The sequence below is a fragment of the Juglans microcarpa x Juglans regia genome, chromosome 1D (genome assembly GCF_004785595.1).
Source record: "Juglans microcarpa x Juglans regia isolate MS1-56 chromosome 1D, Jm3101_v1.0, whole genome shotgun sequence".
NCBI lineage: Eukaryota > Viridiplantae > Streptophyta > Magnoliopsida > Fagales > Juglandaceae > Juglans > Juglans microcarpa x Juglans regia.
Window position 1 is genome coordinate 40,630,549 of NC_054594.1, and position 26,778 is coordinate 40,657,326.

The window sequence follows — 26,778 nt, forward strand, 5'->3', positions numbered from 1 at the left end:
TTTAAATGTTTAAAAGCAATAATTTGTACAAGTACCAAATATATAAGTCTCGTAATGAACTGTACGAAATTTGTACACTTTAAGATTATAGATAGCATTACAACAGACCGAAAAGTTGTGTTGCTCTATTGAAATTTTGTTTTTCTTTCTTTCTCGTTTTTCTTTTTTAAACATAAACATCCCTATATATACTAATAACATTAAGGGCCCGTTTGGATATAGAGGTGCACTTCATCTCATCTTATTTAATTTCAACTAATAATCTCACAACTATTTACAAACCATCTCAACTCATCTCATCTCATCTCACTATCAAAATGAGTCCTAAAAGTTATGAAGCATTTCTGTTTGGTTTGATTCTTGATAGATTAACATTCTTGTTTAATTTATTAGGAATAAATAAAATATTATAACAATAAATAGGATACAATCATACAATTAATTTTTTTATTTTTTCAACAACAAATCTATTTTATAATAAAATGAAAAAGTTAGCTCGACTTACATATACTAATAACGCATCCAAAAGTAAAGACAAGAGGTGAAGCGAATACAATGCAGGTAATAAAGTATAGAGGTGAAAGATGTCCAAAGTTAGTTTATATTCTTTGTTGGAAACAAAAACCGGTTGTTTTTTCGGATGGAAGCTGGTGGGCTGCTCACCAACCAACAGCTTAACTTCGTTGCTGTTAATCATGGTAGAAGTATAGACAAGAACAAGAACAAGAACCAACCGCCTAGAATGAATGATACCACCTTATTATTGCGTGATTACTCTAATTACGTCTTCGTTGCTTTACCTCATGTATGTCCATCTGATCTTCATTTGTGATCGATGTACCAAATTTTGTTTATCTCGAGATGGTCGAATAATTCTCCTTTTTACAATACTCGTGACGTTTAGGTCCATTAGAAAGATCAGACAGTGAAATGGTCATGATAATTGTTTACTTTCGGAATAATTAAAAGAAATTTGAGTGTCGGGAAGGATAGCTACGTACATACACGACAAAGACAGAGATCATTCTACAAGCTATGGATAGATAGTAACTGCAGTAGTCCCACTCTCACCAGATGCCAAATAAGGCGCAACTGGTTTTGCTGCTTCATATCTCATTCTTAGCTGGTGTCGAACAGTGGGCCATGCACGTTTGTCCCCTCTCTAGCTCTTCTCTCTCCCTCTCCCTCTCCTCCATGGCTTTATATACGAACCTTCCCTCCCTCTATCACCACAGCATTCACAACAGAGACCCGGCCTAGGTAGCTAGCTAGCCTGATCTACATCTCTTTCCCTCTCTTATATAATTCCATATTCAAAAGCCATCAAACACTTTCAAAGATTCGGTACACTGTTTCAGAAACCCATCAAACACTTTCGAAGATGGCCAAAAACGGGAAGCTAACAAAGCTCAAGTCGGCCATTAAAAGATGGCCTTCATTCCCCAAGCTCACTCGCACCGCCAGCTCCGTGGCTGCCGCAAACGAATCCGATCAGGCGTCGAAGGAACTTCATGCTGTTTACGTGGGAAAGTCTCGGCGGCGATACCTTGTAAGCTCCGAAATCATCGAGCACCCTCTCTTTCAGGAGCTGGTGGACAAGTCGTCGACCGGTGAACATAATGATGGGGTAGCGGTTGCTTGTGAAGTGGTTCTGTTTGAGCACTTGCTGTGGATGCTTGAGAATGCTAAGACTCAGTTGGGGTCCATGGATGAGCTTGTTGAGTTCTACACTTGCTGAATTCGAGTACTGCAGTGATGATGATAATGATGATCATGATCATGAATGATCAAACTCCAACAAGATTCAATGAATTAGTTTGTAAAGTTTACATGAGTAGGGTTAATGGTAGCCAGTAGTATGCGTGTATTGTTTGACCGTTGGATGAATATTTATAACCCATTTCATTTTATAAACGGGGATTGTGATGTTAAAGATCAATTGATTAGGCTGGTTGTAAGGAACTCTTCTTCATCATTATTTTGAAGATTTGTCACCACTTTAATTTGTTTGAGTGATTGCTTGTTAGTTCATCGTTGTTGTCGTTCTAATTTCTCTCTTAATTTCTCTCTCTTAATATATATATATAGCTTTCTAAAATTAATCAAACGATTAGCCCCACAGGGTGGTGGCTTGAATTGCAGGCCACTTAATTAGAAGCCCCTTAGCAACCACACAACCCTTCGGCTCACTTGGATTATAAGTTCTGTAGAAGACTTCTTCCGAATGGCATAATTGTCCGATTTCTTCCTCGATCTTCAAAGAAGACTGACTCCTACTACTCCTCCTTCTTCTTTAGGATAGGATCGTCGTTGGTCCTTCTTTCACTAATGATCTAATAATCTCACCATTTTCTAGTAATTCGCGCGAACGCGCGAGGGACTATCCTTTCTATCGCTTGCGCTTGCTTTTCACTCTCAAGACAACGGTCTCTCTCTTCTATAAAGCGAAGCAAAGCGCATGGCGCTGAAGTGAAGAAAGCTCAATAAACACACACGAACACGATGCAGGGCATAGCATAAATGAGACCGCTGATCATTTCATAAAACATATATGCTTAACCTTTCTCGATGCTTTTTTTTGGGTGACTCACCAACCGACCCAGCAGTGATCGATGACAGAATGGTACGAACAAATCAAAGTCATTGGATTTGGTAGTTAAATTTGGTACTGTTGCTGAGGGATGATAATTAAGAAAAATCTTGCCCAACTTGCATGAATACTGCTCCCCCTAATTTGGGTCCTACTATACTGTGCTATGAAATTTTTGTCAACCTCCTTAATTATTTTGAGCTAGCGTATTGATGGTGGACCTAATCATATGTTTTCTGGTAAGATTGATCAACCAGTTATATATGGCATCAAATCCCAAACAACAACTTCATATATACTACTCAAATGTTGGGAATTTTTCTATACATCATCTGATCTTCAAATGTAGCTCGAGTACTTGCCGGTGATGACAAACAATACCGATATATATATATATATATATATATATATATATATATATATTTATCGCAAGCTATCGAAAGAGCCAAAGGGTCCAACGGACGGTAGAACGTTGATTAGAATAATGAGATTAAATTGTTGATATATAAGAACTTATGGGGGAACATTAATTTAATAAGCAAATGATTGGATAGTTAGTTAGAGATGCTTATGTGGCATACAAACATGAATTGATGCACATTTTATTGTCACAGAGGCTGTTTGTATAGGAGGACAGACATTTTGCTAATTAGCAAAGTTTAAGAATTGCTTACCAAAATTAAAAACAAAAAACTATACACGTACGAGAAGGAAATGGAAGTGTCCAATATTATACACCGTTGATAACACAGTGAAAGTGAATTAACCAATGGTCTGATATTGGTTAAAATTCATTGGGATAGTAAGGGCTAATTGAGAAAGACGTCATCTTATTGTCATAACTACTTTCCTTCTAGTATCGCATGTGACTGACTGTTCATCCTTGAATTTGCCTTGAATTAGTTACAATCTGTCTTAACACTTTTCACGACCCAGAAGTTGCAGATGAAGGCATGGCGCATGGTCCAGCATCTAAGCAGCCAGCCAAGACGGTAACGAAACCAGCGGCTTATATGATGCCGCCCGCTCGCCCACAAGTTGCTTTACAGTTAATAATGGTCTGGACAGGCAGTGGCTCAAAGCACTAGGAGCAGGATAGAAGGCCTGCTTATGCGGGGGGAATCGGCCAATAAACGGTGTGCGCTTACAGTGGGCCTTGCCCACTAGCAGCTCCATTTGGCCGCCAGATTATATATATATATATATATATATATATATATATATATATGGTATTATTATGAGTGCAAATAGCTCAAAGAGAAGGACAAAAAGGAGGGAGGAGGAATAAAATATGAAGGGAAGCAACCAAAACATAAACTGGCCCGCAATGGTCCCTCTAACTGGCAACAATAAGGACAAGTTGCGACAGAAACGTGGATTTAAAGAGAGAAGGAAAGTAGACCCAATACGGTCTGCTTTTGAGTACCAAGAATTGCTCTCACCTGGATTGTAACCTTTGTCCCCTCTGCTCTGATTTCGTACACAATTGATGTACATTTTGCTGTGCTAAAAAAGTGCCACTACCGACTAGGCATCCATTATTAGTTATAAAAGAAAAAAACTAAAATTAAAAATGCCAGCTGCAGTTACCATATTGATGGAAGTGTGCTGTAACTTGTCTTTCTTTACTGTCCTCAAATACCAACTTGATGCTCTCAAGGATAAGATTAAGAGTTTTGTTACGTAGAGATAAGTTTGTATACTAATCTATGTATTAATATTATTATCTTCATATTTTAAATTTAAATTAATATTATTTTTAATAAAATCTACTTTCTGATCAATCATATTGAATATATGTACATATTAACATACATAATCGTTTACAATTAAATTTTCTTATTACCGAACCCACAATTTGTCTTAAAATTTTACCTTTATAGAAAATGATCGAATATATTATATTTTCTGACAATCTCGTTCACGTGTGAGATTAGACTAGACAGCACGTACGTGGGCCTAGCAATGAAGTCAGTTTTCTTTTCTTTGTTTTTTCTTGTTTTTGAGGGGTCAGCTTAAGGCTTCTCATAAGATAATGCTCGTCTAATTACAAGAAAAGCAAAATATCTAAGTAATTCAAACAAAAAATGAGACTTTTTAAAAGCTAGGCAGACTAAAAAATCATATAAGACTGACAGCAATCGACATGGGTTAGCCAATATATATATATACATGACCCATTGTTCAGATGTGTAATTGGCTTTGTTTTTCATTGTTTGTCGCAGTTTTGTTTTAAGGCTGTCTTTTTCCCCTCACTCTCTCTTCATGACCAAACAGTGCGCACACACCTTGTGCCCTTGTTTCTCTTGGACCTTCTCATCATCCCTCATTGCAGAAGCCATATTATTCACCTGAGCTATACAGCAACTCCTTCAAATCCTCTGAGCTCCAATAAATGTTTTAAACCTAAGATCTAGAAACTTAATTTCGATCGAGTGCTTTTAAATTAAGGAAATAAACCTTAATTTGCTGGCTCTTGGTTCTATTCGCAAAGGAAAGGGGGCTTTTGAGTTTTGGCATGACATGGTCTGGTTTCATTAGTGGGTGGGTGGTACCTAAAAGGTACGTACTGGACCGAACATTTCAGTAGGGACTATGAGATTGACAAAAAGAAATGGTCCACTACTGGGCATATTCAACTTCTTTTACATATATATACATGTATATGCCGATCCAAATCCAATGTATTAACGTCGCTATTTCTTGCATCCTACTGTCCGGTCACTCATCTTTGAATACAACACGTGCACCTCTTTTTGCTTGGGAACCAATACCACCAGATTGACTACTTGTTAGACAAAAACTGGATTTTATGAGTGATTTAAGAGAAATTACTCTTTCTAAGATTATAGCAGAGATGTGACTTGACACTTTCCGTGAAGCATCACAGCAGCACATGGACTCAGGTCATTGAAGCAGTGAGAAAGCGATCAACTTTCACTAAATATATTACCCGGATTTGAAGTCTTAACGGGAGAGAGTGTAGCAGGGAAGAGGTAGGTAAAGCTATTCTTTCTTTTTTGAATGGGAGGGGAGGGTTGGATTGTTGTCTTAATTTTACTCATATTGTTTAAATTTCAAAAGTTGAAAACCCTGCAGAAGTTAGTGAATTTCAACCTATAAATCTTTCTAATATCCTGGATAAACTTGTTTCAAAAGTGCTAGCTAACAGGTTGAAGAAAGTCTTTCCAACCATCATTTCAAAAAGTCAAAGTGCTTTTCATCCTAAACAGACTGATCACAGACAATATTATGGTTGCATATGAAACTTTGCACACCATGAAAACAAGACAAAAATGGAAGATTGGAAGCATGGCACTAAAGCTGGACATTTCAAAAGCCTATGACAAAATTAAGTGGAGGTTTTTGGAGGATGTGATGAGGAAGCTTGGCGTTGGGGAGTAGTGGATCTTCTTGATTATGGAGTGTGTTACTTTAGTAACATACTTTGTCCTTATGAATGGTCAACTTGGAAAAGTTATAAAGCCTTTAAGAGGAATATGGCAAGAAGATCCCATTTCTCCATACATGTTTATATTGTGTGCTGAGGGACTTAGTTCCCTACCAGCCGAAAGAAGAGGTGAAATAAGGGAGGTAACAGTTACAAGAGGAGGCATAAGGGTGAATCATTTACTCTTTGCTGATGATTTTATCATCTTTGGAAGGGAAAAAATTTCTGAATGGGTAAAGATTCAAGGGTTCTTAAGTACTTGTGAAAAAGCCTTGGGACAAAGCTTGAATAAACAGAAGACTACCATCCTTTTTAGTTCCAACACCCCCATGTCAGTGAGATTGCAGATTCAACAAGAAGCAAGAGTGGTTATTTGTGGCAGCTATGAGAAGTATCTTGGTCGAGGTATAACACTTTCAAAAACCTGAATGAGAAAGTATGGCTCAAAGTTAACAGTTGGAAGAATAATTTCCTTTCACAAGCTGGGAATGAAACTTTACTAAAGGCAATCATACATGTGATACCTACATACTCAATGGGTGTCTTCAGGCTACCAAGAAGGTTATGCAAAGAAATATAAATATTGGCTGTTATGGCAAGATTTTGGTGGGGGCATATGCATAATGATAGAAGGATACAGTGGAGAAGCTGGTTTAAGATGAGAGATTCAAATAAGAGAGGAGAGTTGGGCTTTAGGGATGTTGGAGAATTTTCAATAACCCTTCCTCCCTTGTTGAAAGGGTAATGAAAGAAAAATATTTTAAAGAGGGAAGATTGTTGGAAGCTAAGCTGGGATATGGGCCATCTTTGATATAGAGGAATCTGTGGTACTTTATTGGCTTGATCAAAGAAGGACTTCTATGGAGGGTGGGGAATGGGAGTAAAATTAAAATATGGAAAGATAAGTGGCTGCCATCTTCCTCATCTCATACGGTGCAATCTCCTACAAAAACTTTGCCTGAAGATTCATGTGTCCAACAACTTATTGATGTAAGTATCAGTACTTGGAAGACAAAGCTAATTGAAGATATCTTTCACAAGGATGGAGCTAATGCTATTTGTAGCATGCCTCTCAATAAATTGGGGGCAAAGACAAAGTGATGTGAGGTTATTCTAATAAAGGGGTATTTTCTGACAAGAGTGCTTATCACTTGGAGCACTCAAGGTTAAGGATTGAGAAATGTGAAACTTCGATTGTGGTTGCTGCTAAAGTTGGCTGGAACTCAATATGGAAGTTGAATGTATAGGGGGTGGTGATAAGGGTGTTCGGCATCCGCTCATCTCCGTTGCTCTCTGTGTCTGTCACCGTCACCATCACTCTCTATGTTCGTCGCATCATTGTCGCCGAAGGTAAGTCCCAAATCCGAACCTCTTAGTTTTAGTATTTTATGTTTTTTTTTTTTGAGTTATGGAGATTGGAGGAAGGAGATCAAATTTGAATTCCCAGCAATGGATACTTTGTAATCCAGTGTGAGATTAAATGGAGATGGAGGATGAGATTTGTGAACTGTGTTGTGGAAAATCTTGATTGTGCATGTGATTTGTGGATGTGAACTGTTGTGATTCATGAATCTGTGATTTTGTGCATTGGTTCCGGATTGGAACCCTAAATTAGTTTAGGGTTCCAATCCAAATAAATGCATGCACCTCTTTTATATGGTATGTCTTTTTATTCTAATGTTGTCTATTAATTCAAGTTAATCTGACTTTTTTCTCACCACTAAAGCTAATTAAACGTAAATATTGACAGATTTTAGTTGATTTTAGTTACTTAATAAAGAAATCAGTCTCAGAACCATAGATTTGAAGATGCATTTGTTACAAATTTTTTGTTGAACTTATTAATTATGGGTTTTCCTAAGATTTTGTAATAGTTTTTATTTTACTTTTTCTCGTATGAGGACTATAATGTCTTTTAACATCTTTCAATTGTGCTTTTGGGCTCGTGCGTGCTACTATTGGAAATAAATATGTTTACCAATTAATCAGTGAAAAAATGTTTCAAAAACTAGCACTAATTAGAAATGCGGCTAATAATATGAAATTAATCATGTGATTGATTTTGGGCAGCATTGTTTTTATATATGATACTCCTTACAATATTGGCCGGCCATGGTGGCGCACACGACAAAAAGGCTTAACACTTTCGGGACAACAACCACAAAATTTCAGAATAAAAATTAAATACAAGAAAGTGAGATGGAAATGCTTAAACAAGAGAGAGAGGAAGAGGAACTCTGAAGATTAAATTGGGGAACTCATGGCCTATTTATAGGCCAAGTATGGCGGTAGGAGAGGCTGTCTATCGCATGGGTAGAAAAAGTACAAAATGACAGTGTAAGCTGTGGAGGAGATGCGTGGGAGTGAGGGTCGCATGGTGAAGTGGTGGCTTGACAACAGTTGGGGGTAGACGTTGCCAAACGACACAGGGCCAACCATGGGAGCTCGAGGTGGAAGGGGGTGGTCGCGTGGAGCGGCAACTGGACAGCGAGTCCTCAGAGCCACTACCGAGTGACACAATGCTGCCATGGAAAGGTGGTGGTGGCAACGGCAACAGGTGGAACAAGAAGTTGTTGGAAAATGGTAGAAGAAAGGAGAAGAAAAGAAGAAGAGCAGTGCGGCGCCAAGAAGAAAACGATGGAGCCCTAAGTTCCAATCCAAAACGGCGCCTTTTTGACAAACAAGAGGCTGGGTTCAAATAAAATGCATGGGCTGGGCCCTGCACACGGATTGGGCCATAACACAACACACACACGGGCATGATCAAATTTAAACACACACACGGGCCAAACAACACACAAATACAAAAATAAAAAGCACTACTAATTAAAAAGCCCAAACCGAAAATACACTAAAATAAATTAACATAACATAAATAAAATAACACATTAGATAAATAAAAAAGGAAATTAAAACCCATGAAAATTAGGGATCTCACACTATGGACCCTAGTCCTAACCCTACAAAACCTTTCCATGCCCCGAAGCCCATATAATGCAAGAAACATGTTGTAAAAGTTTGGTCTCACTTTACCAAACTAGAGGCTGGTGACCCCAATAACCCTCAAGCAAATTGTAACCACTGGGGTAAACTCTATAGATGTCACTATAGGAAACATAATACATCACATTTAAATGTGCACTTAGAAGAACAATGTAAGAGGAGTCCAATATTTAGATCCAACAAGAGAATAGTCAACCTAGACTAGAGATTGGACTAAAACAAATGGCGGATGGAACTAGTGGGAGTTCTACGTTTAAGGGGTATACTAAGTATGACCCCGATGAGTGTAGAAGAAAGTTAGCTCGTATGGTTATCATGGACGAGCTACATTTTTAGTTTGTGGAGGGGAGAGGGTTCCAAGAATATTTCAATTGCTTGGAACCTAGATTTAATATTCATTCTTGCTACACTGTGGCAAAAGATATTAAAAAAAATTACCAAAAGGAAAAGGATATTTTAGGGGCCAATTGGCAGGTCAACTTGTAAGCCTCACTATCGATACCTGGATATCCGTCTAAGATTTTAATTACATGTCTTTGACTGTATATTTCATTGATTATGATTGGACACTGCATAAGAAAATTGTGAATTTTTATCTAATTTCATATCATAAGGGTGAGACGATTGTGAAGACCTTGGAGGCAATAATAAAAGAGTGAGGGTTGGCACGAGTTTCGACGATTACAGTTGATAATGTCTCGTCTAACGATTTCGTATTGAGATATCTTAAGACCTATCTTAGAGAGACAAATAAGACAATCTTGGGTAGTGATTGTTTGCATGTTAGATGTGATGCACATATTTTGAATTTAATTGTGTCTGATGGGTTGAGAAATGTTGATGACTTGGTTGCACAAGTCAGAATGGCTGTGAGATTTGTGAGATATTCTCCTGCTAGATTGGAGAAATTCAAAGTTACTGCAATGAATGAGGGCATAACCTCTAGGAATGGTCTTTTTACTAATGTTCCTACAAGATGGAGCTCAACCTTCTTGATGTTAGAGGCGGCCCAAGAATATTAGGCAACTTTTGAATTATTGGGTGATGAAGACGTCCAATATGTCAGATATTTTGATGAGCACAAGGGATTAGAAAAGCTTATTGATGATGATTAGGAGGTGATTGTTATCTTTGCAGATTTTTTAAGACTTTTCTACGATGTGACATTGAAAATATCTAGTTCTTTGTACCTAGATCAAATGAGTCTACTCAATAAATATGTAGGTGAAAGAATAATTGGATGAGATGTATATGAGTGACCATACTAGGATGCGAGAAATGACATTGATGATGTGGGTCAAATATGACAAGTATTGGAGAGATTTGAGTAGACAAAATATTTTGTTATATTTAACTGTTGTTCTTGACCCCAGCTCAAGATTGATAGCATGATATATGGTTTGAGACTTGTGCATGGGGCCGCATGGTTTGAGCTTATTGGGGGCATGGTTAGAGATACCCTCGGTAGATTGTTTGATGAGTTTACTGTGATCAGGGGTGGTAGCGCACCTACACCTACACCTCTAGAAGCCAGGGCGGGAAAAAAAAACGTAGATTGGTGTGGGCACAAAGCCTTTCACAGAACCCCCAACTAGTCTGTCAATCTACAGAGATAGACTGATATTTGGCAGGGGATCTTCTCCGATATACAGAAGGGTTTGATATATTAGCTTCGTGGAAGATCAATGCGGTGAAGTATCATGTTTTTGGAGAGATAACCTGCAGTATTTTGGTCATCCCTATTAGCACCGTAGTCTCAAAGTCGGCCTTTAGTACCGGATGACGCATATTGGATTCATTCCGGAGTTCTTTGTCTCATACCATTGTGGAGGCATTGATTTGTACGCAGAATTGGATCAATGAGAATCAAATTCATGTTCCGAATGTTCTTAACTTTAATGAGGCCGAGGAGGAGGAGGGTGGTGGTGATTATTCTGGATCTGGTAATTGTTGATTTCATATTATTATTTTGATTTATTTTATTTATATTCATTTAATCGGTATTAATTTTAAATTTAATTGTTGTAGCCATACATGATACGACGTCTACCTCCGTTGCAGTATGACATCACCATATTGGACCACGACCCACCATTGCCATTTGTCATAGGTTTGTACAATTTGTATTGTCTCTTAATTTTTTTCATATTTATATAATTTTTGATATCTAATTATTTTTATAATTTATGTCATATGCGCACCTCAAGCCTCAATCATAATTCCAAGCCGAAAATCAAATGATATATTCTCAATGTCACATCTTGATTTCCATCTCATCTTGGTTAGTCAGGTTTTAATTTGTAATTTTTTAATTTGTTTCTTGTTATAATTCTAATTTATCTTCATGTTCAATTGTTAATGTTTCACATATTATGATCTCACGACTCACAACAGGCAGCACTAAATTCTATTTCCACCTTGGCCACCCGTTCCAAATGTCAAAGTCAAAGTTCAAAGTTCCCCATTGTCACTTTTATCATTTATGTTCAATTGACAATTGTATTTAGATTTTACATATTCAATTCTTTGTAATGTTGATACAATCACAATGTCCCTTTTATGTTTGTAATTTTGTAATTGTTTTCTCTTAATTTGTATTATTATAATAGTTTAGTTATTATAATTTTATTATAAATTCTAGTATTGTAAATTGTAATAGCTTAGGAGTTAGGATTTAGGAGTATTAGCAGTACTTCTTTAATATTTTTTTTAATCTTAATTTGTATTTTTTTTATTGTAAATTCAATTTATTCCTATTTAAAAAATTATATATATATTTTAATTGCTGGGCCCATGGCTCATTTTTTTTTTTTTTTGAGCAGATAGGGTATCTGCCCCCGCACCCCTGTACTCAAATGAGGTACCCCACCCTCATGGTGCGGGGGTGGGTGTCGGGGGAGAAAACCTCACCCCTATCCCATGCGAGGCAGGGGCAGGGAGGGGGTGCCTCCGCACCGTATGGTGCGGGTAGCATCCCTAGGTGGTGAAACAATTCATTTGGAAGGCTTGTCATAATTTAATCCCCACAAGATTGAACCTATTCAAGAAGCACATCATTAATACCAACCTATGTCCAATTTGTGAGAGAGAAGTGGAGACCACTATTCTATGGTGTTGTCCAGCAGTCTCGGATGTATGCGCAGAACATGACAGCCCAATCCATAAATGGGCTAACACAGAATTGGATTCTATGGTGTTATGACAAAAGCTGTGGTTGGAAGAAAATGAGGTAGATCTGGTGGCTTGTACCATGAGGCGAATTTGGTTGAGAAGGAACTCACTGATTTTTTAGAAGAAATTTTAGAATCCAAGGAGAGTGTTAAGTGCTGTCAAGTAGAGCAGGGATGAGTTTATAGCAACAAAAGTTCAACTACGGCCTAGTCATGTTGATAGGAATGTGCTTTAGTGGCAAAGACCTACTACTATGGTTAGTAAAGTAAATTGGAATGCAACCCTTGATGTGAAAAACAAAAAGGTAGGAATTGGAGTCAGAAGGGGACTTTTTAGCCTATCTCTGTTCAAAGATAGATGTTGTCACGAAGCTTGTAATGGTTGAAGTGTATGCATTGAGAAGAGCCATGGTCTTTATGCCTAGAGTTGGGTCTTTCCAGTGCTGTTCTGGAGGGAGATTCACAGTTAATAGTCAAGGACACTAATAGTAAGGAAGAGATATGGGTAGACTATGAAATCTTGATTGAGGATATTAGAAGATTACTTGCTGACAACTTGAATTGGTTGGTTATTTTTACTTATAGAGAGGCTAGTAATATAACTCATTTACTTGCTAAATTGACACTCAATTGTAATGAAGAATACGTATGGATAGAAGAGGATCCTTTGCAGATTATGAATTCTGTGTCGAGGGAGAAATACTGTAATGACTAGTACTGTTTGATAGTAAATGAAAGATACCACTTAGTACTTAAAAAAAAAAAAAAAAAAGGAAAGAACCTGAGAGAGAGACGTGTATCGTTTGTTACTTTTTGAAAAGTGTTTTAATTATAAAAAGAATTTATTAAAATAAGTTTATAAATTAACCTAATTTGAAGTGAGACATCGCATAATAAAATTATTTTTATTATAAAAGAGATAGAAATAAAATCTAAATGAATTTGTAAATTTCCTACTCCCCACTCCAACCCGAGACCCAACTTCAAAATATTTTTTCGAGGGAGTTCACATTTAAGGAAATTACTCTAAATGCGATCTTTTTTTTTTTTTTTTTTTTTTTTTTTTTTTTTTTTTTTTTTTTACCTTATACATGAAGGAATTTCAAGTTCCAGACTTTCATTTTAGAAATCGGGAATTATGCCAATCAGGCCCCCGCCTTTGGAATTGCGATCTACTGACTGGCCTGTTGAATCCACCAAAAAGGCGTTTCAATTCTTCAGAGAATCTGAGCCCCAACTTGAACAGCCCATTGGAAAATTAGCGACCAGGTTGCGAGAAGGGACCATGGTCCTTGGGGGAGACTCGAAGCATCTTCTTTGCCAAATGTAGGAGAGTGCTTATGCGTAGCCTGACGATGAGCGGTGACAGACGCAGTATTCTGGTTCTCCAGGGACAGGGTGGCGGTGACGTAATGCAAACGACATAGGTAATTCTCTCTCTCTCTCTCTCTCTCTCTCTCTCTCTCTCTCTCTCTAAATCGAAATTTAGCTTATATTATAGTTCATATTTAATCCAATATGTACCCAGTTGAAGTTGATCGTGTATCAGACTTATTCGTGGCTGCCTTATCGGAAAATGAAAATGATTTATACACAATATTTTTTACAACACTTTATAGTTGACTATGTTTTATCGCTGTTTTGGTTGGAAAAATAGTCATAGGTTTTATCATTACCAACCAAGAAGCACACGAGCGATTGCTTTGAATATTATTCTCCACAAGTTGTGTGATATTAACGGGTATTCCTGGCCTCGGAAATTCCACCCCCCCGCCCCCCGGCGAAGAGTTTGCTTAAGTTTTACGCACGTGGGAATCAAATGGGCAACCATGATTCCACCTTATATGGTGATATATTGTCCTTCAAAATGGGTTTTCGTAAGTTTTAGTCCATGTTCTTATGGATGTGATGACTTTTACATTTGGTTATAATGGTTGATCGTACTTCATTTCTTTAAGAGTGCATTAGGAAACTTGTATGCCTTTTGGAAATCAAATGGATGAAGTCATTTTGAATTTTTGAGTTACAAATTTGTCTTGTAAAATGATCTAATATATGAAACCAAACCAAGTATTCAACTGGTTGATGGTATATATAACACTTTCATATTAAATGAAATGCTGCAATTTTATAGGATCCTTACCTACTGGTCCCATCTAAGTGGGGTCCTTGGAAGGGTGTTTTGGATATGGTCTTATCCTTAAGCATTTGCGTTAAGTGGCCACTCTTGTGGCTCGAGCCTGCACAATTGTGCTGTGATGCCCCAATACTTTACTGGTGTATTTGGTATTTGCCATGATTTCATTTACATGCATACATATGTATGCACATGTTCATGTTCATGTTCATGTGTTTAGTATTTAAAAAGTTAGACACAAAAAAATGTGACCATGTTATATAATGGGATGTTCAATTCTACCCCACAGGACCAGAGGTATCGAATCATTGGTGTAGAATAAATCCAACGAGAGCTTTTTCCTTTTTCCGATTTCTTTTTCCATGCAAGAAGACAATTCCCAAAGACTTGATTTTTGTTGCATTTTAGGGGAACTTGAGGTGTCTGCACTGCAGCAAGCTTCCCTAAATGCAACCAAGAAAGGTACTATATGATTACCATCATCTCAAGCTTCTTTTTAGACTGCACGTGCTGTAGCAATGTTTGTGGGGTCTTCTTTGTCTTCATGATGCAGTACCAATTTTTCCTGATCCATATGCCTTAGAATGTAAGGGTTAGCTACATTCTGTAAATGCTGGAATCCATGCACTATATAAGCGTATTATGATAGTTGGAGGTATTTTTTGTCTAATCTCATTGTCACACACGATATATGTGTGATCGCTATTTATGAGTCTTTTGTTTTCGTTTTTGTGCAAAATCAATCTATAGCTCTCTTGTGGAATGCTGAAGACTTGATGCCTCCTACTGAAAGATACATATTCAATTTTAATTTGAGGGAAGAACTAAAGAGTTGGCATCTATATTCAGATTCTGAATATGGGGTATTTAAATACATGAGATCGAGTCTCTGTTGCATTCAGAAAACCACTGTGTGGTGTCTGCATGTAATTTTGCAGTGTCAGTCTTTCAATATTTTCTTTCCTGTAATGGATGGATCATGGAACAGAGCATTGGTTTACGGATGAAATCAGCCGACTTCCAAAGCTGTAATGACCAGCTATGTATGAGGCTTGATTCACTGAAACTTCTTGATTGGCAATGAAGCTCTTATCATTCATCAATTACCTCTTGATAATTGCAATTGGTATACACTTATCAAAAAAAAAAAAAAAATTGCAATTGGTATACTGTCGGGAGGTTGTTTTAGTAAGCACCTTGAGACTCATATAAATGTCAACGTTTAATTGTATTCCAAGTTTGTCCACTGCCTCTTTGGAGATCAAAGAATCTGAAAATGGACTCTGTGGTACTTCTGAATATCTAATTTTACAAGTTGTAACATATCAGTATAATCCTGATAGCTTATTATTTCCAGTTATGTTGGCTCTGATTACCACTTCTAATTACCTGGAATTTTTCTTTCGTGGTGAACTTTAATACGTGATGCATGTTTTGAACAATCAATTGCGAATAATAAGGTCCATTGTTGTATCTGACATTGTTGACCTAAGAAGTGTTTGTTGCTTGAGTTTTTGACCAGACACACTGGCTGGTGGAATACTGTTTTCTCTATAAACGGACCTGGTAACCTTCTTAAGAAACTTATGTTTAAGAAACATTATACGAGTGTATGAAAGAATGCAATAAGAATTAGTTTTCAATTCCATTAGAACCATTTCCAAGTTCTGTTGCTTCATTTAGATGATTATTGTCTTCATGAAACACTGCTTCTAATGTCATAAACTCTAATTCGGTATGGCCAATTTGTAGGTGGTCATACAACAGATTTCATAGAGCTCGAGTCTCCTTTTTATGATCTTAACTTTCTGCCATCATTAACTTTTTGAATTAGAGTTTGTTTTCCTAATCTTTTTTATGCAAAACTAGCAAGTTTGATATTAATCTTTGTCAAATTATGATGCAGATCTATTCAGAAAATTGGGTAACTCACCTGGACAAGCGGAGGATAAGTCATGGCAATCTTTTGTTATGGTACCCAAAGACAATTGGTATATTGCAGAGGCACGTTTCCCTTTCCTCAAGCTTCTATTCTTAAAAATAAAATATTACTGATTACAGACTTAGCTCTCTCTCATACTGAGCTTTAGATTCTTTATATGATGTAAAAATAGATGCTTACGACCATTACATGGGTAAACTAAGTGAAATTAGGACCATATTAGTTGTAAATTTTCTTAATAAATAAGCTATTCGATTATTAAATTTTCTTTTATAGAACAAGTAATTAACAACTGATAGATGCACAAGAATCGATATCATGGTTCACCTTCATGTACTTTACATTGGTTTTTTGCTTTTAAGCGTGGAGTGGTGTTTTTGGGGGAGGTGAGGGATGGGGTTGCATGAATGAAGGCCTTGGACCTACGGGCTACACGAAGCTGGATGGCTTTCTCCCGTTTCTCTTGTGTATATATTAAAATGCATTGTATAATCTACATACAAACTACAGTGGCAACTGCTGTAATGTATGAGTACTTTGTGTAACACATGGGCGTCCCTGAACTCCTTCAATATCGCACCTACTACCAAAGACTGAACCAGAGAAGGGATGGGATAGATATAGTCATCTCTCCCTCACCCTGTAGCGACGCTAAAAATAGTGAACCTTGGTGGCAGAGCCTAAAGCACCCACCGCAAAGGTACTGGGGAATGATCCAATGCCCTAAGCTCCTACCTTATGACCTCCACAAAAAAATTTCTGGCTGTAGGAAGAACCCACGTCTGATTACCATTAAGGTTCTAAACCCTGATATGAGTAAAGCGTATCCCACAAGCAAGTTGGCCATTCCTTCTCTTTGTCTTGCTGAAATCGCTCTTTTTCAAATCAAAAGAAGGATTGTTCTCAACTCTATTTCAAAAATTCCATAGTGAATCAGGACGTGAATTAGAGGTGTAAATTTAAACCGGAAGACCGGACTGAACTGGATCAGCTGGTCCAGTTTTTGAACCAGTCCGGTCCGAAACCGGTTCTTATATTTTGAAAACTGGCCGTAATCGGTTCCGTAGTTTTCGGGACCGGACCGGACCGAACCAGACCGGTTGAAAAAAATATATAAAAATTAATTTTATATATTATACAAAATATTATATATATAAGTTTTATATATAATATATAATTATATATTAAATTTTTATATATAATTATATATCATATATGAAATAATTTCATATTATAATTTATAAATTATAACATAAAATGTTAATCTTAAATATGAATATTTATAATTTGTTTGATTATATGTTATTAATATAATTATAGATACGATAATGTTATTATAATTTATAAAATAAAAGTTTAATCTTAAAGATAAAAATTTAATTGATCATATGCTTTAAACATAAAAAATATATATTAAATTATTAATAACATTTTATTATAAGAGGTAACATTTTATTATATATTTTTACATTTTAAAAAAATCGAAAAACCGGACCGGACTGGACCGAAAATCGGTAAAACTGGAGATACCGGTTTAGGAGGGTAACTAGAGCGTAATCGGTTTTGAAAAATGTAAAATCGGTACATACCGATTCGGTCCTAAATTTTGTCTAAAACCGGACCGGACCGGATCGGTTACACCTTTAACGAGAATGAATCCGAGAATCTAGGATGTTGATGTCGTGTTTTCGCAGACCTAGGCAAATCCATACCCCGGTGCCGCGATGTGAATTATTTGGAGCCCCCGACGGTATTCCAGTGCGGCTGTACTGTGGCATTTCGTACGTCCACGGTGGTGAATAGAAAATAAATGTTGTGAAAGTAAAAAGAGACGACACAAAATTTACGTGGTTCGACAATATGGTCGTGGGTTCGAATCCCACAGACGGCGACACTGTTGATGTCGTGTTTCGCGGGTTTGGGCAAATCTACACCCCCGATGCCGCGATGTGAATTATTTAGAGCACCCGACAGTGTTCCGGTGCAGCTGTAAGATGGCGTTTCGTACGTCCATGGCGGTGAATGGAAAATAAATGCTATAAAAGTAAAAAGGACGACACAAGATTTATGTGGTTCGAAAATATGCCTACGTCCACGGGGTTTGGGGAGGGAAGTCTCTAATATAATATATATCAGTTTACAATTACTCATGAATCCTCATATCTCACTGTATAGAAAAGATCGGAACTCTTCTTGTTGAGGGTCATATCTTCCTTGAAGGGTTGCTTGAAGAAGAAGATCTCACTAAGGGAGAGCCCGGTCCCTCCTCTTATCCTCTGACACTTTTTTTTTGCCTCTCACATCTCTCATCCCCTTCTTATCTCTTCCTGGCCCTCCTGACATGTGCAGTCTTCATGTCTCACTCATGTCCTTTATTGTCTCTTCATGATCTCCCTTTTGTCTTTAGTAAAGGCTTGGTGGGCTAGGCCCTAGTTTTATGGGCTATGGGTATTTTTTCCCCTCACACAGGACATATTCATTCCCCTGTTCTTTTAGTCTTTTCAATGGTACTTGGAATCTTAAGTTGCGGTCATGTCACCCCCCAACAAAGTATAGTGACCGGTTCCATGTTTTCCTCGAATTTCATCAATTCCCTCATGAGTCGACCAATTCCTCTATCCCGCTTCTTTCCCTTATCTTTCTTTCACTATTCCCACCTAGGTCTCTGGCTTCCATTCCAGCTGGATCACTTTGCAACCAGATTCAAAACTAAATGTGTTCTCAAGGTTACAGGACAAAAAAATTTCCCCCTTTTTTTACTGCTGGCTATAAACAAATGGGGGACCATCTCTTAGGTTTTGTTTGGATATAGAAACACTCTCAACTCATCTCATCTTATTATTACAATTTTTCTAAATTCTAATACAAAATATAATAAATAATTCAACATTTTCGAATATCAAAATAATAATAATAATATTAAAAAATAATATTCTAATAATATTTTATTCAACCCATCTAAAACTATCTTATCTCATCTCACTATCGAAACAAGCCCTTATTCTGATAGATTTTATTTTTGCAATTTACCTCCATTTATACCCCCGTAAACTTGTTTAATAAAAATGGTGAAATTTAATTTTTTTTGCCTTCCATTACAATGTGCACTTAAAAACTATAAAAACTATTATATTGTACGCTCAAATTACTAAAAGTTTATAATTTATAAATTTTATTAAGATATGACATTCAAGATTATGGCACATGCTCTCGTTTCATTTATTTTTTAGAGAAGTGATAGGCATAACTAAATCACAACTATTTCACAATTCCATTAAAAAATAATATTTATTTTATAAAATTTAAACACATTAAATTCAAATAAATTCTAAAAAAATTAATATTTTATGAAGTAGTTGGGTAAAAGTTGAATAATTGTTGGTTTTTATCATATTTTTTTTTTCTAGGCTTTTATCAACTTTGTTTGTTTTATGCTTACTACAACGGAAGATCTGACCTATCTACAGAATGTATTCTAATACGACAGCTTTGGATGGTTTTCAAAAACAGGAAAAAAATCCTATGCCCGGAGATAGTGAGTGGAAGGCAACATCAAGTTCCACTCACATCAAGAGTTTGATGAATAGTGTGACTGAGAAAAAAATAAGCTTTTTAATAGCAGTGGCAGTATTTGAATTGTTGGGCCCTGATGGTGATGTGCAATCGAGTTACCATAAATATTAGGTCAAGCCCGCCAACCTCCATTTGTGGGGTAAGTAAAGAAAGAAAGAAAGAAAGAAAGAGAGCCCGGATCTAAAGCGTGGCATGTGATCTGCGTACGACATGACAGAAAATCACGTGGGCATTTGGAGCCAAGGCAATAAAAAGGACCACGTCGGAATTTGTCTGGATAGTAACTCCTGAATAATGGTCCCATCCGAACATGGATTATGCTACACAGCTCACGACGGCGCCGTTTTGGTAACAGGATGAGATAAAATAATTTTATATGTTTTAGATAAAAGTTAAAATTTTAATAAAATATGGATGTGGTTACTATGCCGTCCCATGTTGACCGCTGGGCTAGGCATACCGTCCAGTGTAAATTTTTCTTTTCCTTTTTTTTTTACATATTTTTTTAATATATTTAAATATTTTTAAAAAATTAAAAAAATATATCAATACACTTAAAATCACTTCCTTAATCACTAAGTAAAAAAAAAAAAAATTTTTGCCAAGCGGTCAAATGAAACGGTCACAATGGGTGAGCAAAGTAGTGTTTCTCATAAAATATTATTATAATATTATTTTTTAATATTATTATTATTTTAAGATTTGAAAATTTTAAATTATTTATTATATTTGTAGAAATTTAAGAAAATTGTAATAATAAAATGAGATAAAACATCTAAACGGAGCCTACATCATTTGTCCTTAACCTAAAGTCCATTGATTCTCACAATGGCAAAGCTTTTTGGATGATTTAGATCGAAACCTGTTCAACCCCAGCTTCCATCTCATAGATTTCCAATATTGTTTAATGGGAAATTGTTTATATAGTCAAATCTTATATATTCTCTTTGAAAAAATGACGAACTTAAGCCCTAATAGAAAAATCTAAATTTTCATGGTGATTTTTATTTATTTTTAAAATGAATATACGAAATTTGGATACTCTAAAATTATATATAGCATTAATCTTATTCATTTTCTGATGTTATGTGTTGTTATAAGGTTATCTTGTTAATATGTTAGCTTGGAACTTGTGAAAATTATATTTCTTGGAAGGGTCATGCTACTGTACCGCCCAACTCTTATTGTTGATATGATCGTTAGTTCATTTTGATTTTTTAAAAGAATATTATTTTAAAAACACACAAATTTATTAATAATAATTTTTAAAATATTTAAAAAATAAACAGTCAAACCCACAGACAAACTAGTATTTTCCTACTTGGAAACAAAGAAAGAGGAAAAAAGTCCTCGCAGAAGTACTCAGGGGAGATGGCCTGGAATCATCAACAAGTAATAACTAATCGAGTGGAAACGAGTCTGTTTGAATGCCAAGTTCTGTTAAATATAAAATTCATAAAAAGTTTGGAATGAACTGAAAATGGAGTAAAGACTAGTTGTATCTTGGAGAAAAAATAACTTCAGATGCCTTATTAGTTAAAAAAAATAACAACAAATACACCTATAAACATATCTATGATTCCTATGAAGCTGCAAATAGGCAAAATATAGCTCAAAATCTTAAGTTTTCCAGTGAGAATAACTAATAATTATGATATGATATATACATGTGTTTAGTTAGTAAAATAAGAAGTTATGCCTGTTGAATGTACGACGTGTATTTTATACTATATTATTAAATAACACGTGTTCTACATCTAAGGAATCTAGTCTTAACACAAAAAAAAAAAAAAACTAAACCTAGATCTGGTCATTTATTCATGACCACTAGCTGAAGCCTGAAACCCGTCCCAACTAAGCCTTGATTGATTACACAAATGAAATAAAATAAAATTTTAAAATTAAATAAAATATTATAAAAATATTTTTTTTAATATTTTTTTATTTAAAAATTTAAAATAATTATAATAATTAGATAAATAAGAGAACTTAAAATTATTTGTATAATCAAACAATACCTAACACTTAAGTTGTGCATCAGCTTCAATAGTAACTAATTTTTTAAGAAAAACTTCATTTTTAAATGTTGAGAAGTATTACCGTCATAAATATGATACATTAGATCTACTTTACAATAAAAATAATTTTACAATTTAATGTACTATATCAAGAATCATCAATTTGTGAGATCTCTTCATGATTAATGCGTTTTTCTCAAATTTTGTCTACTATATAAATATTATATAGTGCATGTTTAAAATTATGGTAGAAAATATAACTTATAGTTTAAATAATAAGTTCTATACTTTAAAAGTTATTTACTGTTTGATAAATATGTATCTAAAGTACTTTTAAAGTTAGGTACATTAATTTTTTAAGAATATACAATTATCTACAGGAGTTTTCTGATAAAAGTTTCAATTTGGTACCTTTTAAAAAAGTAGATTTTCAACTATTTTAAGTGATTAAAGCACTTTTTATAAATTTATCAAACATATTATTATTTTAAAAAGTAACTTTTAAATAATTAAAATATTTTTTAAGCTTTCAAACTCAATCCCAAATAGGCTTTTTAATGAGTGGTGTTACATCTACCGAGAGTGTAATTCAAAAATGGGTCTCTATAAGACCATTTGACATTTTTTATTTTTTTCATTCACGTTTTTATACAATTAAATATTTTTAAAAAATTACAACATGATTAAAAAAAATATTTACTTAATCACTAATTAAAAAAAGAATACATGGGAACCACCCTCGGACCCATCCTCGAGATAACCAGCATTCCTTATCTAATTCTTATAGAAATCATAGAGTTTTCCAAAGAAGAAAAAAACAGGGCTTCTTCTTACTGTATATTTATTCCATTTTCTATTGAATCCCTGCATCACTCACAGTCACTGCCACATATTTAATCTGAAAAAATATGTGTCCCCAAAAATAGAATGGCACTACAGTAAAATTTTCCAAAATGGGGGTCTGATTGCAGAGGTGGATCCTCCACCTCTTTTTCATGCCAATTGAGGGACCCAAATCTGGTGTTTCATTTCTCATCAGTCTCACAAAGTGTGCCGTGATGAAAGACCTCACAGTTAAAACAGAAGTTTCTGGACGCACAATCTGGAAAAAATATCTACCACCACCCTGCAATCTCAACCGCACATCGTGCTCGTGGCCTTATCACACAGTCAACAGATAATGAAACGCATGGAATTAATTGTTGAAATCTGGATATTATAAATTATTGTAGTGTTTTGAAAATAACCCCAAAAAAAAACAGTAAATGTAAAAGTGAGTACTTGTATATTAATTGTTGAAATCTGGATATTATAAATTATTGTAGAGTTTTGAAAATAACCCAAAAAAAAAAAACAGTAAATGTAAAAGTGAGTACTTGTATAAAAATAGACCGGTTTCTGGAGTGTTCTTGAGCCTTAGCGTTTGGGGGGAGGATTTTAATAGATTGTGATCTCTCTCCCTGATTTTTTTCTCTCTCCTCCCCTTCTTTGCCACGAAAACCAAATGCTAAGGTTCCGTGTTCCAACCTACAAAGATGTAGTCCAAGTTTCGTAATATGCATACGTATCGTTTAGGAGTTTACGAGATTGTTTGATATTTAGGCCAATAGGTCGTGTAAATTCGTCGACAACGAAAGAGTATCTTGGTTTGTGTTGCTGTTGTTTTTTTTCTTTTTTCCCGAGTTCTGTGTGTTTGTTTGGTGGGTTGGAGAATGGAAAACGGAGAAGAGAAAAGCGACGACTTCTATGCAGTGCTGGGGCTGAAAAAGGAATGCACTGCGCCGGAGCTCAGGAATGCTTATAAGAAACTTGCACTGGTTAGCGTTGGAAACCTTTCTAATTGTTAGCTTTTTTCCAAGGCTTTTCTTCACGATTCAATCAAATGGGTCTTCTTTCAAATCTAAAAACATCTTTTCCTGAGCTTATGAGTCTCTCAAGTGAACATATATATGGGTTCCTTCCGGATCATTGAAAAATTACTGTTTTTATGATAATTTTTTAACTGTAAGAGGATTTTGACTTACGGGAGGGATTTCCTGTAAGAGAAAAAGAGAAGGGCTCGGAAATGAAAATTTTTTTCTGGGATATGCGAGAAACTGTGTGAATTGTAGAACCTTGCTGTAAGAAAAATATTTTGCTTGTTGCGTTAGAGATGGCACCCAGATCGTTGTTCAGCTTCGGGGAACTCAAAGTTTGTGGAAGAAGCAAAGAAAAAGTTCCAGGCCATCCAACGAGCCTATTCTGGTAATTATGATTTCGATTATTCTCATGTTACATATTTAAGCATTTATTTGTAAAATGTTCCGAAAGTGATTGCTTTTTCTTTTTTTTTTTTCTTTCTTTTTTTAATTCTATCTATTGGGTCGAAATAATTTATTGGATTCACGAAATGCTGTCTTGTTCTTACTGTGCTTTGGGTACAGTTCTCTCTGACGCGAATAAAAGGTTTCTGTACGATGTAGGAATCTACGACAGCGATGATGACGAAAACGTAAGTTTTCATTCTCCACTACCTTGTTAACATGCGGATTAGATCGTGTCGTTCGTGATTGGTTGGAAACGTGGTCTTCCGCTTCTTTCTTTGACTTTTCAAAACTGTTGACCGATATTTATTGGAAGCTGTGGAAATTTGATGGATTTGCTATTCCTCCAATCATTGCTTGTAAACCAGAGCATTTCTTGTGGGCGTCTAGGCATTTTTGTTAGCCTTATTGCACTACTGGGTTTTGCATCTTTCGGTGGTTTTAATTTTATCCCCGGAATCAATTTATGCGTTCTATAGTGATCGCAATGGCACCATTTCAATTAGGGGTTTGACAATCTCATGTTCTTTTCGACGTGGCCATTGGCCGCCAACCCTTCTTTGTCTTGTTATTTGAATGTGTCAAAGTTTTGGATGTGATTGTCGGTGAGAATATGAACATGCTTGGAGCCTTAACAAGAAACACAAAAAAAGAAAAAGAAACAAAAGGAATCCCCTTTTATTTGATTTAGCTTATGACCCTTGGTTACCCGCAGGGAATGGGTGATTTTCTCAATGAAATGGCAGTCATGATGACCCAAACAAAGTCCAATGTAAGCTACTTTCTCTTCTTTTTCATTGCTTTTTTACCAGGTTAAATTTCTGTTTCCAGTCCAATGAAACTATGACCATCTTTTTTATGAAATCCTACATGGGATTGGAGCTGTCTTTTGCTGGCTTTAGTAAAAAGGAGAAATGATGTTTGCAATCGTAGAATGTCCAAGCTCTGTAATCTCTTTATAAAAAATAGTACATATGGATCCATATAAAAAATAATAATAATTTTTTAAGAATAAATATATATAGAAGTTACTATTAGGAATATCTATTTTACACATATGATATGTCATTATCTAGACTACACATCTCTCTAAGTGAGTGTTGGGAACAATTAACTAGAAGTAGCCATGCAGTAAGTGTAAAGTGTATACTGCTACAATAGCTTTTCTCTAATATTATTCATTTTTTAATTGTGGGCTCTATTTTTTTTTTCAAAACGATGGTGTGATGCATGCGGCCTCCATGTATCATTTCTTACCACCCTTCTTCGATTTTATTATTCATTTGGGCCCTAAACCTTTTGGCGAGATATGCCCATGGATGCGTTCCATATCTCGTAGGGTATCCGGTGCCCATTGAGGTGATTGATCAATGACCGTAGACCACCCATTTCTGCACTGGTGGCTGTGATTTTGACGCTTGTGGGTCCCTATGAAATTTGAGTTGCAAGATATTCGCGGATTTGCAGGAAACTACTTTTATTTGTTGCCATGAAATAAACAATATCTTGTAGAAAATGACAAGAGGATTAGCATGCGAATACTGAGGATGTCTTTAATATATTGTACGTGGGTTGTGAAATTTTACAGGAAAAGGGGGAGGAGAGTTTTGAGGAATTGCAGGAGTTGTTTGAGGAGTTGTTTCAAGGCGATATTGGCTCATTCGGCTCAAGCTCACAGACTACTACTTGTTCTAGTTCGTCCTCATCCTACACGTCTTATTGTGAGACTTCTGGTTCCAGCAACAAGCGCAATTCCTCAGAGATGAATTGTGGGAAGACAAATTTGGAGGACACCTCTGCCTCTGGGTTTGACGCCAACTTTCAGGATTTCTGTTTTGGGGTTAGTACAATCTCTCTGTTTAATGGAGTTATAACGTAGTTATTAGTCTCTCTCTCTAGAGCACTCAAAGGTTAGACATGTTAAGAACTGAGAGGTTCTTACGTCAGCTGCATACTAATGCATTTTCCATACTTATATTATTGAAGACAGGCGGAACAGCGACGAGATGCCAGAAAGCAGAGGGGGGTCAGAGGAGTTTCAGGAGGAGGCGGTAGACGAAGTTGGTATGGCAGGAAACTTAAGTTTTCATCTGATCACACCAATAGACTCAAATCCAATCTTAGCTTATTGACTCGACCCTCTGAGAGAGAGAGAGAGAGAGAGAGATGATGCATCATTTCAGCAGAGATTTACTTGGAAATAGCCTTTTGCTCACATTGGCTGACGCAGAATTGACAAAACACCCCTCCCCTCGATATCATGGCTCATTGTTCTATCCCCCTTCAACGTTTGTAGCTGTATGCTTCGTGCTCAATCTTAATGTTTAGTTGTATTGCCCTGGTTCAAGTATTTATTTATTTATTTATTTTTTTGAGGTTCCTTCGGAAGCAAAGGCTCTCTGGTATTCAAACTTCAAAGTACTCGGCTAGATGGGCGGTATGCCTAGGGGCGTAATCGGTCAAATGTTATATTACATTTATGTTATAATAAGATTAAAATTTATACGTTATATCATGTTAAGTTTTATGTTATAAAATTAATAGACATAAATAATAAGATTAAAGTTTATTTTATATTAATTAGTAATTTT

The 26,778-nt window shown here is 35.9% G+C and overlaps 2 protein-coding genes and 2 long non-coding RNA genes across 7 annotated transcripts; 3 read left to right on the top strand and 1 right to left on the bottom strand.

Moving 5' to 3' along the window:
- The first annotated feature begins 936 nt into the window (after positions 1-936).
- LOC121261853 (auxin-responsive protein SAUR78-like) lies at positions 937-1,962 on the top strand. Its single transcript, XM_041164259.1, has one exon. It carries the CDS (start codon positions 1,382-1,384, stop codon positions 1,736-1,738), a length of 357 nt encoding a protein of 118 aa, XP_041020193.1. The 5' UTR covers positions 937-1,381; the 3' UTR covers positions 1,739-1,962.
- Positions 1,963-13,277: 11,315 nt separating this feature from the next.
- LOC121262119 lies at positions 13,278-16,625 on the top strand. The gene is made up of 2 exons (XR_005940043.1): positions 13,278-13,641; positions 16,258-16,625. It is a non-coding gene; the product is annotated as an uncharacterized LOC121262119 (long non-coding RNA).
- Positions 14,749-15,119, bottom strand: LOC121262216. The gene is made up of 2 exons (XR_005940059.1): positions 14,818-15,119; positions 14,749-14,779 (listed from the first exon to the last, which is right to left on the bottom strand). It is a non-coding gene; the product is annotated as an uncharacterized LOC121262216 (long non-coding RNA).
- Positions 16,626-23,283: 6,658 nt separating the features above from the next.
- LOC121260855 (chaperone protein DnaJ-like) lies at positions 23,284-26,519 on the top strand. 4 transcript variants are annotated; one of them, XM_041162908.1, is made up of 6 exons: positions 23,286-23,701; positions 24,035-24,128; positions 24,308-24,375; positions 24,903-24,959; positions 25,776-26,027; positions 26,178-26,519. In XM_041162908.1, the coding sequence occupies exons 1-6, from the start codon at positions 23,597-23,599 to the stop codon at positions 26,355-26,357; spliced, it is 756 nt and encodes a 251-aa protein (XP_041018842.1). In that variant the 5' UTR covers positions 23,286-23,596; the 3' UTR covers positions 26,358-26,519. The 4 variants fall into 4 exon arrangements, with proteins under 4 accessions (XP_041018851.1, XP_041018866.1, XP_041018842.1 ...); XM_041162924.1 differs by having other exon boundaries at positions 23,287-23,701; positions 26,174-26,519; XM_041162917.1 differs by lacking the exon at positions 24,903-24,959 and having other exon boundaries at positions 23,284-23,701.
- The last annotated feature ends 259 nt before the right edge of the window (positions 26,520-26,778 follow it).